At 39.9% G+C, this 12,245-nt stretch overlaps 1 protein-coding gene across 1 annotated transcript in view; it reads right to left on the bottom strand.

Moving 5' to 3' along the window:
* LOC132207947 (ral guanine nucleotide dissociation stimulator-like 1) overlaps positions 1-8,181 on the bottom strand; it is a 31,090-nt gene extending 22,909 nt beyond the window's left edge. Inside the window, exons 1-4 of the mRNA XM_059643753.1 lie at positions 8,129-8,181; positions 3,717-3,779; positions 2,247-2,327; positions 1,045-1,122 (exon numbers count right to left, since the gene is read on the bottom strand). Of these exons, the coding sequence (XP_059499736.1) occupies positions 1,045-1,122; positions 2,247-2,248 (80 nt within the window). The 5' untranslated portion in view covers positions 2,249-2,327; positions 3,717-3,779; positions 8,129-8,181. The remainder of the gene's footprint in view (positions 1-1,044; positions 1,123-2,246; positions 2,328-3,716; positions 3,780-8,128) is intronic.
* Between the last annotated feature and the right edge of the window lie 4,064 nt (positions 8,182-12,245).

Raw genomic sequence — 12,245 nt, 5'->3', positions numbered from 1 at the left:
TTGAAGACATATTTCTTCAAATGTTACGGACGTTTGGAGGACACTTCAATGAACTTGGAGGAAGTTTGTAGGGAGGGTGCAGCTGAGCAGGAAGGAGGAACACAGAGAAGTGCTGAGGTGGGGTAGAGGAGATTAACTCATTTCTTTAGCAATTTTACCAGAGCCACATTGTCCAGAAATATAACCTCAATATTGATCTGAGAACAATTTCCCATCTAAGTGTTTTGGATGCTTCAATGGTGATGCTATTATTTCAGACAACTGTCTCTGTTATAAATTTTTGAGGGAGGCAGCCCAGCAGACACTTTAATGTGACTGCTATAGTCTGGAGTGGCACTCATTACATTGCAACAAAAATTTTGAAGAAATCAATGGTTCCCCATCATTCCCTTTTCACACTGCTGCATTCCAAATGAAGCAGAATTAAAACATATCAAAATTATTTCCGATCAACCTTGCTTCCTCATGGTTACACAGATGCCTGGCAAACTTTGATTCCTACCCACCCGATAATCTATACAGCCAAAATATCTGCAGCTGTAAGTGCACATGAAGCACAAATTAAGAAAAGGATTTGCATCTACAACTGACTTGTAAACATTGAAAATAAATACTGAATCCCAAAATGCTCAGTATTTCAAGTCCCCATTAGGTCAAAGTCCACATGAATGACTACACTAGATGGTTTGCTTTCCAAATTTTCAGAGAAAATATGTAGGACACTCCAGTTACATCGGCTGGTGCATTTGAGGGGAGGTGGGAGGTTTCGCAGTTTAGCATTGTTGCAAGTTAGACCACCAAGGTCTGGATGTTGAGGGCCAATCAAATTTTCACTGAACATTTTCAAATGTTTTCTATGGATCAAAGGCTGAAATGTGTCATTGATTTAATTACTGGCAATGGCCTCGGAGGGAATAAAGCTGTTTCTTTAATGTGATTTTTATCGTCTCGAATGGTGACATAATCTTTCAAGAGCTACTATATTCACAGCAATTTCTTTTCATGGTATGTATTATGAATGAAGCACAGAAGGATGAAACTTACTTTGAAATGTCTGCAGTCGCTTTTGGTGAACTTGGTTCTTCATCTTTCTCAGAGTTTGGGCTGTCAAAGGTTTTAGACCTGCAATTCATTAAGACCATAAGACCATAAGACAGAGGAGCAGAAATTAGGCCATTCGGCCCATTGAGTCAGTTCTGCCATTCAGTCAGGATGATAAGTTCCTCAACACCATTCTCCTGCTTTCTCCCCATAACCCTTAATCCGCTTGATAATCTGTCTCAGTTTTAAATGTACTCAATGACCTGGCCCCTACAGCCTTCTGTGGCAGTGAATTTCACAGATTCAACACTCTCTGGCTGAAGAGGTTTCTCCAAATCTCCAATTGAAAAGATCTCCTCTTTATTCTAAAAGTGGGCCCTCGGGTCCTAGTCTCTCCTACCAATGAAAGCATCTTCCCAACATCCACTCTGTCCAGGCCATTCAGTATTCTAAAAGTTTCAATTAGATCACCCCTCATCCATCTAATCTCCAATGAGTATAGTCTCAGAGTCCTCAAACGTTCCTCATATTTTAAGCTTTCCATTCCCTGGACCATTCTCATGAACCTCCTCTGAACCCGTTCCAGGGACAGTGCATACACAACCTCAGTGACAATCAGCATTAACAGTTGGGCTGAGAAGGATGCTGATCTGCCATCCCTTTCACTGGACCAGCAGCTGTCAAAACTGATCCAAACCGTCAACTGGTGAGTAACGCCGGCAGCAATCTCTGTATTGGTTACCGCTGGAATCGGCCAAGGCCTCCAGGTTTCAGATCCAGCAGAAGGCCTGCAGCATGAACCACAAGCTTCCATCTAAAATTTCTTTTTACAACACTAAGAACAGAGCAAATATTAGAACAACAGCCAACTGTTTCTTTAATGTGAAAACAAACAAACTATGGACACCGGCAATCTGAAAGAAAGGCAGATGTTTCTGGAGAAACTCTACAGGTTTTGCAGCATCTGCAGACAGAAAACAGAGTTCAAGTGAAGCCAGGTGACATTTCTTCAGAGGTGTGAAGTTCTGAACAGGGGAACCTTAACTCAAAGCGCCCACTCTGCTTTCTCTCCACAGATGCTGCTAAGTTTCGGGAGATAGCCTCTATGTAATGCTCCTGAAAATGCAAGACCTCCAGCAGCTGCCCTTCATATTTTTGTATTCCGATTAAAGCATCATTTCCTCACATATTGGATCAATACTTACATTCTGATCTCAGCAACTGTCTTTGGAGGAATTGGATTTTCAAGCTCCTCACAGCTCAGAATGTTAGCATTGTTCCCGATGCTGAAATTAGTTGTGAAGAATGTCATTTTAAACAAACACTTGCACCCAGTAATTCTTAGCTCATCGGCAGTTTCCTTTGTATTCCTTGTACTCTGAATAAAGCAAAACCTTAACCACTTATTGTATTCAAACTTACTCTTTCATGACAGATTTTAGAGTGCAAGGTTTCCCATCTACCTTGTAGTTTGCACTTTCAGGTGATCTGCAAATGGTCCTAAAAGTGTGATCAAGTAAATTTGAGGAAACATCCACATCCACAAGAAAATTATCTCCATACACCTGAAAGACATTGAGTCGGCATTTTGTGCCATTGACAGCTAATTTTCTAACAACGGGTCAAGACGCAACTACAGAATATGGTCATTGGTCTCCCCGAAACCCCCAACGGTAGTTTGCAAGATAAGACCATGAGACTGGAGTGTGGAAGTAAAGATAGAGAGAGAGAGAGGGAGAAGGATGCAACAAATTCATTTCTTCAACATTTTATATTTGTTGCAAAGTCTAAAAATATCTCAAACAAAGAGCTCCAGGCCCAAATATAGAAAGGCAACCAACTTTCCAGTGAAGAACTTCAGATAGCGTCTCTACATTCAGGGCTGAATGTCCCAAGTCAACTGGCCTTGGCCTGAGACATGAAATTCATGGCAAAGTGGAGGGGAGTTCAGGAGAAAAGCTGAACTCTCTTCTGCACCATTATACTGTATTGTCAGAGGTGGGCAAAGTAGGTGGTTTAATGACTCACTGGGCATGAATCACGTCACCAGCTGACAGCCACTTGTGTCTGTCTGTCTGTCTGGTAAATATTAGAGTTCCTCAACTCCCGCAGTGGACATTGGCCTGCAAATCTCTTTTCTATAAGCTCGGCAATGACAATTGTAAAGATTGCAGCTCTGCCCCTATTTCATCCTTTTGTCAACTGTTTTTATGAAAAAAGATCACCCTCCAGATTTAGTGTGCTCATGGACAGCAGCAGGTTTTTCTTCAAAACCTTCACAGGAGATTTGAAAGACACCACAGGCAGACTGAGGGGAGGGGATGAGGTAGGAACCTCAATTCTTCAACATGTGGTATCCTTAATTCAGAGCTCAGCTATCTAAATGTTTGGCGACAAATGAAGATCTGAATAGTGAATGGATGAGCAATTTTTTTCACTGAACACTTTTGGATCTTTTCTGTTAATACAGCTTTTCTTTTTAAACAAACAAAATCTGTGTAGATTTTTGATACAATCAAGCAACTTTGTTAATGTGACTGCTGCTGTCTAGTGTTTGCTGCATTGCTGTGGGAGGAAGGCCCTCCACAGATCTTACAGGAAGTGCCAGCAGGTTTTTTAACATTGTTGTATTTTGAATGAAACTTAATTAAGTCACACATTAGACTAAAGCTTACTTTGTGTTCACTGAATCGATTACTGGAATCTCTTCTGCCTCTGAGGTGTCAAAGCTTCCATATCTGCAATTGGTCAGACAGCACAAACTAAGTGATTTTAAACAAGCTTGAATCTACAATTTGCATTCAGCCACTGAAAAACATCTGAAGGTTCGGGATTTCGGCATTTGAAGCCTTGATTACCGAGTTTGTTAAAACATTACACTGAAACTCCAATTTGGCATTTTACAGCATACCTGCCACATCCCATACAACAGAGAAGAGTAAAACATTCAATGTGGTTCTGTCTCATCTGATCGTAACTTCAAATCTACATTCCTGCCTATCTGAGTGACCTTTCACTCCCTTGCTCTCAACAAGTATCTATTTATCTTTCCATTTACAGTATTCCAGCGCTCTGCTTTTACCATCTTTTCAGGAAGAAAACTTAAAAGAATACCCACATTTTGAGATATTTAAAAAACCACTGTTTTAAGTTGACAACCACTGAATTTTAGACACTCGCCCTTCATTCTAGTCTCTTCTGTAAGAGGAAACACCGTCTGCATATCTACCCTGTACAAATGCTCAGGATTTTTTCTTTCAATCACATTGCGCCTTCCGCCCGAAACACCGACTGATGCAAGCCTTGTCTGTACAAATTTTCCTTGTGAGGCAAGTCACTTAGGCTCGGTATTATTCTGGTAAACCTGTTCTGAACTGCCTCTCATATATTTACTTCCATCCTTAAATAAGGCTGACCACCACAAAGAAAAACATTCAAGATATGGGCTCACCAGTGATCCCTAATTTTGTGTTTAAGTTCCTTCATGATAAAATGAAAACATTTATTTGCTTTCCTAATTACTTAATGTATCTGTACATAAGCAATTTGTGATTCATGCACGAGGATACCCAGAATCCACTGTATCTCAGAGCTATGCAATCTCCTTCAACAAAAAAAACTGCTATGCTTCCTGCCAAAATGGACTTCAAATTTACCCATGTACAACTGTCTTTTTCAGATCTTTGACGACTTGCTCAACCTCTCTTTCTCTGCAGTATTCCAATGTCCTCTGAGGTTAATTTTTAATGCATTTTTGTCTCTTCAGCACATCTGTCAGCCATAAATTCATTCCTTCGTAAGTCATCGACTGTTCGTCAATACTTCGAAAACTTGGCCAGAAACAGATTATTAAAATTATATTGGAATTATGTGATCCAAACAATTTTGAGCTCCAGTTAATTCTCTGTCTCAAATAAACACCTAAGTAAATGAGAACACTCATGCAAAAAGGGATGAATTCCTTGGATCCAATTACAGAAAACCAAAATAACTGTAGCATCTAGTCAGCCTGTTTCTCCCTTTCCCTATGGATACAGGAAAATCTTGAAATGTAGGATGTGTGTAAGGTGAATGGATACTATTAGCATCCATTGAATTATGATGATCTTTTAGCTGAATTCAAATGGTTGACTCAAACACGAATCTTAAACACAACATCTGTCCAATTAGTAAAATGGATTTGAACTTTCGAATGGCATGGAAGCCATTTTGTTGTTGACTTTTTAAAATCTCGCAAGGATCTCCCTGCAAATGGAAACATTCACCAAAAGACAATAGACAAGTCAGTGATCTAAGCAGCCAAAGTAATAAACAGTTACACTGTGAAAGGAGGAGATAGTAAATATAACAGATGATTGTCTTAACCAGAACGATCTCAGAGCTTAATGAGAACCAACCTCCTCAAATTTCAACAAACCACATTTTGCTGAGATTCCTTCGTTTTACAAATTTTTCGCTTGACCTTTAAAAGAATACCATCATCTAAGATGACTACAGGCACAATACAAAAGCAAATAAGAAAGTAATAACCTGCGAAGAATCTTTATGCACTATTGAACCTCTGAGAGATAATGTGAGACACATGAGTGAGCTGTCATGTTTAAAATTTGAGGGCAAGTATAGGTCATCTTTTTCTTTAAAACTCAAAAGCTTATTGCTGGAATTATTCTGCTGGAACATTTATTTACTTGGGCAAAGAAAGAGAATATTTTGGCCACAGGAAAAAAGAGAAACCCAAATTCCCTTTTGAAAGGACCAGCTGGATCATTTCTGCAATCCATTGGGTTCATGAAAGCCAGCTCATTAGCTTACTGCTTTGAAGAAAAATCTAATCACCTCTGGTTATTTGCTGATCTTCTCAAATTTTATAAGCATAGCACATTTGTGAAACTTTTCATCCCCGGGGTGTCCCTATAATGTCAGAGGCACATCAATTGAAGGTCAGCAGCGGTGAGAATCGCTTTGTCTCTGAACTGAGTTTTGATCAGTTACCCCAAAAAACCATTTGTGAATTGCATAAACTGTTAAATACTCACCGACATTCAGAAAACTAATGTATTAAAAAAAACTGAGGTGACAAGAGAAACCATCACTGATGTCATTTGAAAAATATGCAATCCATTATGACAGAATTGCGGTACTCCTGCATATTTCAGTGGTAAACAGACATTCATTTGACCAACATTTCCGTTCTGCAAAAAGGCTCCTCAAACTGCATTCAGCTTCCAAACTTTTATTGTTATGCCCAACACAGACTTACAGAAATTGATAGATTTTGTTCAATTAAAATAGCACTCTTCCATTCACTACATGCAGAAACTTAGACATCCCAAACATTGTTTCAGGAAGCTCCAAACTACATAAAAAGCATTGAAGGAAGTCAATGTTACATTTTATCCTTAATCTCAAGGTCTAGTCATTGTCCTAACACATTCACCGCACTTATTAAACTTTGTGTTGTACTGGGTCAAAATCACTTCATTATTGCGAAAAATTAATCAAAAATACTTTGCCACCTGTCTCTGTATTATGTTTTGTGAGTATGTTTTATTCACTTTTGTCCCAAACCACTAGCGGGGTGCTTAATCATGATTTGTGCCACCATTTGGGATCAGGGATATTGGAAGGGGATAGGGGCACAGAACAGGAGAACTGAAGGACTGCTTTGCCTTGTTGTAAACAAACAAGTTCATCACAGGATGTTGTCAAGGATTCCTGCAGGAAATAGGAGAGCCCAAAATAGTTACAAGTTCATCTTCGAGAAAAGAAAATCTAATGTAAATGTCGGGGAAGCAGAATGAACGTCACACACTGGATTTCCACATCTCTTTTTTTTTCATTTTGAAAATTAGAACATGTGTGTATTGCCCGTGAAATCATTCTGACTGCATTAATATGGCACAATATTTTGTGGGTCCTTTAAATCTCTTATGCATGCAAATCCACATTTAGCAAGAGATTACTGAATGCTGCAAGGCACCTGAAAATGTTTGCCAGTCTCCTTTCCTTCTACACTTCCCTTCTGAAGTACCTATATTTCACTCTGTACACATTGGGGTCATCAATAATCCTCATCATTTGTACCATTTGCCACTCTCTCCTGCTTGTGGGAACACTCTGAGATTGTCACGAAACAACCTCCTGCTGTAAGACAGACTGCTGTTTCATTGCAGTTTTGCCTAAACTTGTGTTGAAATTTACTTGCTGCAAACGCCTTCTTGCTCCTTTTGAAGTTGGACCTCCTCCAAATCAAAATTATTCTGGATTGTTCCTTCTTCTCTTCTGGAGCCAAAATAAATATCTTATGATATGGTGCTTCCTGAAATGATCCATGCCTGATATTTGATCGATAGTGTGTGTGTATGTGTGTGCACAATAATTATAGAAGTGGTAGTGCAGGTTGAAGATATCATCAGGATTCTGAACTTTAAAAATTGGAGCATTGTATGAAAAACAAATATGTTCTGACAAATCATTATAAAAAAAACTCCTGATATGCCCTCAACTCTGGTATTTACCAACCACACTTCAGGAAGGGATTTGACAGGGTGCACAAAACATTCCCAAAAAATATTACCAGAGATGACAAACTAGACAGCCCTGTGGAGAGCCTGAGAAAACTAAGAAGTGATTTTAAAAGTGTTCAAAATCATAAGGGATTTGGTTAGAATGGATAAGAACAATCGGTGCCTTGTGACAGAAGGCTGAAGGAGAAAAGGACACTGATTTAAGATGATCAGCAAAAAGAACCAATGGTGACAAGGAATTTTTTTTTCAATAGCCTATTCAGGAACTGGAAAGCTCTGCCGAATAGTGTGGTGGATGCAGCTTCAATTGCGGTCTTCAAAAGTGAACTACAATTTTCGAAAGGAGAGGTTTCGCAGTATTACACAGTAAAAGGACTTAGGAGTGAACGTAGGCAAGTCCCTCTTTGAGAGCTGGTACAAACATCAAATCATTGTCTCTGGGCTATTACCATTTGATGGCTGTATAACATTGCACAAACTGCTAGCTCCCCAGCTATTTCCTACCGCTTTGTCATATTCTGAATAATGATTCACTTTGTCATGCATGCAATTAAACTTACTCAGCAATTATTTCGCTGGATCCTGAAGAAACACAACTTCCATTTTCCTCACCATTTGCACTGTCAACATTTCCAGAACTGCAATTGATCGAAGAGAACAAATTAAGTCATTTAGAACAGGCAAACACGTCCAGAATTAAATCCAACCCAATTCAACAACAAAAAATCACAGTGTTGAGAGAGGGGTCCTTTTGACTTCCACAGGATGCCCACAGGCCTTCATACTGAGGCAGTGCTGGGGTGTGGGTTGGAAGAGACAGAGCAGGGCAATAAGGAGAGAAAACCATTTCTTCAGTATTTCACCCTTGTTGAAAGCCGTTCCTGCGCTGTGCAAGAACTTGATACTGAAAGACAAGCAAAATTCAGTCTACCATTGAAAAGCTTTGAATGCTTTATGCTAATTCAACATTATTCCATCTCTTAAAATAAGCCAAACATTGCAGAAGCAGTGAAGCAGTTGCTTCATGTGATTGCTGTTGTCTGGATTGGTGCTCACTGCACTGCCAATTGGGGTATCTTCCTGAGGCAACCCTGACATAATCCTACAGCAAATCCCAACAGTTTCCTTTCACTGTATTAGATCCCAAATACTGAACAACAGGTTTAATCTGTCATCACATCAAATTTACTTGTCAATTACTCCTTCAGTTTCTGACAAACTTAGGTTTCCACCCACTACACAGTGTGACATGTCAACATTTTCACAGCTGCAACTGGTCACAAAACACCAAATAAATCATTTTACTTGTGCACATGATCACATTTTTAATTTCTGGCACTCTTATCTTATTTTGGCTGTGAGGGGGAGCCAGTGGGTAGATGAGGAGTAAAGAGGTCAAATAAAGAACCTCTACACTGGGACAGACAACAAACATCCCAAAAGAGAGGATTTAAGTTTAACTTCCTCATCTCTGGCAAAGAAACTCAAGCTCTTTACAGACTATTGACAATTCAACCCTCACAAGCACAGCTTGTAACTCATAGTTTGATTCGGAGCACTGATGTAGGAATTTGTCATTGCTCAAATTCACTGAAGCTTAAGGTCAGATTAGTCACCAGTGGCTGTTTTGCTGAAAAAAAATCATTTTTCTTTCCTGCTCTTTTAACAGTTCTGAGTTTCCTTAAAGACCTGGACAGAATAAACTCAGGATTAATTCCAGGTCTCTGCCTGACTCCATGGATACACATGGCAAATCGCCAACTTAGATAATTCAAAATGCAAATTATTCAATGGCAATATTGTATGGGAGAAATACCAAGGCTCGGACACGGGGAGCAGGTCACATTCTTAATTGATAACATATTTCTTCAAATGTCACAGACGTTTGGAGGACACTTCAATGAACTTGGAGGAAGTTTGTGGGGAGGGTGCAGCTGAAGCAGGAAGGAGGAACACAGAGAAGTGCTGAGGTGGGGTAGAGGAGATTAACCCATTGCTTTAGTATTTTTACCAGAGCCACATTGTCCAGAAATATAACCTCAATATTGATCTGAAAACAATTTCCCATCTAAGTGTTTTGGATGCTTCAATGGTGATGCTATCATTTCAGGTAAATATCTCTACCATGAATTTTCTAGGAAAGCAGTCCAGCAGACACTTTAATGTGACTGCCATAGTCTGGAGTGGCATTCATTACATTGCACAAAAAGTTTTGAAATCAATGATACTCCATCATTCCCTTTTCACACTGCTGCATTCCAAATTGCAGAATTAAAACACATCAAAAGTACTTCTGATCAAACTTGCTTCCTCATGGTTACACAGATGCCTGGCAAACTTTGATTCCCACCCACCCGACAATCTATACGGCCAAAATATCTGCAGCTGCAAGTGCTCATGAAGCACAAATTAAGGAAAGGATTTGCATCTACAAATGACTTGTAAACATTGAAAATAAATTTTGAATCCCAAAATGCTCTGTATTTCAAGTCCTCATTTGGTCAAAGTCCACATGAATGACTACACTAGATGGTTTGCTTTCCAAATTTTCAGAGAAAATATGTAGGACACTCCAGTTACATCGGCTTGTGCATTTGAGGGGAGGTGGGAGGTTTCGCAGTTTAGCATTGTTGCAAGTTAGACCACAAGGTCTGGATGTTGAGGGCCAATCAAATTTTCACTGAACATTTTTAAATGTTTTCTATCGATCAAAGGCTGAAATGTGTCATTGATTTAATTACTGGCAATGGCCTCGGAGGGATTAAAGCTGTTTCTTTAATGTGATTTTTATTGTCTCGAACGGCGATATAATCTTTCAAGAGCTACTATATTCACTGCAATTTCTTTTCATGGTATGTATTATGAATGAAGCACAGAAGGATGAAACTTACTTTGAAATTGTTGCTGTCTCTTTTGGTGAACTTGGTTCTTCATCTTTCTCAGAGTTTGGGCTGTCAAAGGTTTTAGACCTGCAATTATTTAAGACCACAAAACCGTAAGACATAGGTGCAGAAATTAGGCCATTCGGCCCATTGAGTCTGTTCTGCCATTTAGTCATGGCTGATAAGTTCCTCAACCCCATTCTCCTGCTTTCTCCCCATAGCCCTTGATCCCCTTGATAATCAGGCACCTATCTGTCTCAGTTTTAAATTTCCTGGCCTCCACAGCATTCTGTGGCAGTGAATTTCACAGATTTAAAACTCTCTGGCTGAAGAAGTTTCTGCAAATCTCCAATTTAAAAGGTCTTGTCTTCATTCTAAGGCTGTGCCCTCGGGGCCTCGTCTCTCCTACCAATGGAAGCATCTTCCCAACAACCATTCTGTCGAGGCCATTCAGTGTTCTGAAAGTTTCAATTAGATCACCCCTCATCCTTCTAAACTCCAAATGAGTATAGTCTCAGAGTCATCAACCGTTCCTCATATTTTAAGGTTTCCATTCCCTGGACCATTCTCGTGAACCTCCTCTGAACACGTTCCAGGGACAGTACATCCTTCCTGAGATATGGGCCCAAGTCTGCACGCAGTACTCCAAGTACGGCCAGACCAGAGCCTTATAAAGCCTCAGAGGTACAGCCCTGTTTTTAGATTCATATCTTTTCACAATAAATGCCAACATTGCATTTGCCTTCCTGACTATATAAGGCAAAAACTAAAGACATTTTAAAAAAACACTTGCACCCAGAAGTGGCTTCATCACAAAAGGACCAATGAAATATTTAGTGTCAAATGCATAAGACCATAACATATAGGGGCAGAATTAGCTCATTCAACCTCCTCAGTCTGCTTTGCCATTCAATTCTGGCTGTGATGTTTCTGAAGCCCAATCGCCAGCCTTCTTCTGAAACTCTTGATCCCCTTACTAATCAAGAACCCATCTCTCTCTCTATCTTAAATAGTCCGAATGACGTCGGCTTCCTGCAATGTTTTCCTCAGATTAACCACTCCCTGTCTGAAGAAATTCTTTCTTACCTTAGTTCTAAAGGTTGGCCTCTTCACTCCGCGACTGTGCCCGCATGTCCTAATCTCTCCTCCTAGTGGAAACATCTTCTCTGTTCCATGTACAATCCTTCCAGGCCTCTCAGTATTCTGTAAGTGCCAATAAAATTCCCTCCCATCCTTCTAAACTCCATCCTAAACTGAACCAAAACCCACAACCACTCTTCAGATGACTAGCCCTCTCACGTTTTCAAGTCCTATTCAACTGGATTTGTTAAACAGGCAATATTTCTGATGTATGTAACTACAATAGATCGAGATTTGTTTTTCCCTTCCAAGCTCTAACAGGTGGTTTGCAAGTGACAGGAGTTGAGTCTGGAAGAGGAGCTGGGGGAGTTGCAAGGAAGAAGGAATTTCAACTTTCACACAAGTTCTCAAAGCACAATGGTCTGGATTTTTTTGGGCAATGCGGGGAGGTGGGACATGTAATAACACTGCAAACAGAGTTAGAGAGTCAAGTTTTTCAATATATTTACCGGCAGTGCACAGTCCAATGTTTGGAAAAGAAATATTCCATTAAAGACTGTGTGTTAATGCATGGCCAATCATTCGCTGACAATTAAATTGGAGGTGGGAGGATTAGGAAAATGGCAGGGAGGGAGTTTACCACCTACACATTGCAAAGCTATGTGACATGGGCCAGTTCTCTTTTTCACCTGGGCTCTCCCTGACATCTAAGGAC

The sequence above is a fragment of the Stegostoma tigrinum genome, unplaced genomic scaffold, assembly GCF_030684315.1.
Source record: "Stegostoma tigrinum isolate sSteTig4 unplaced genomic scaffold, sSteTig4.hap1 scaffold_218, whole genome shotgun sequence".
Lineage (NCBI taxonomy): Eukaryota > Metazoa > Chordata > Chondrichthyes > Orectolobiformes > Stegostomatidae > Stegostoma > Stegostoma tigrinum.
The sequence above is the reverse complement of the archived record's forward strand: the minus strand, read 5'-3'. Positions and strand labels throughout refer to the sequence as shown.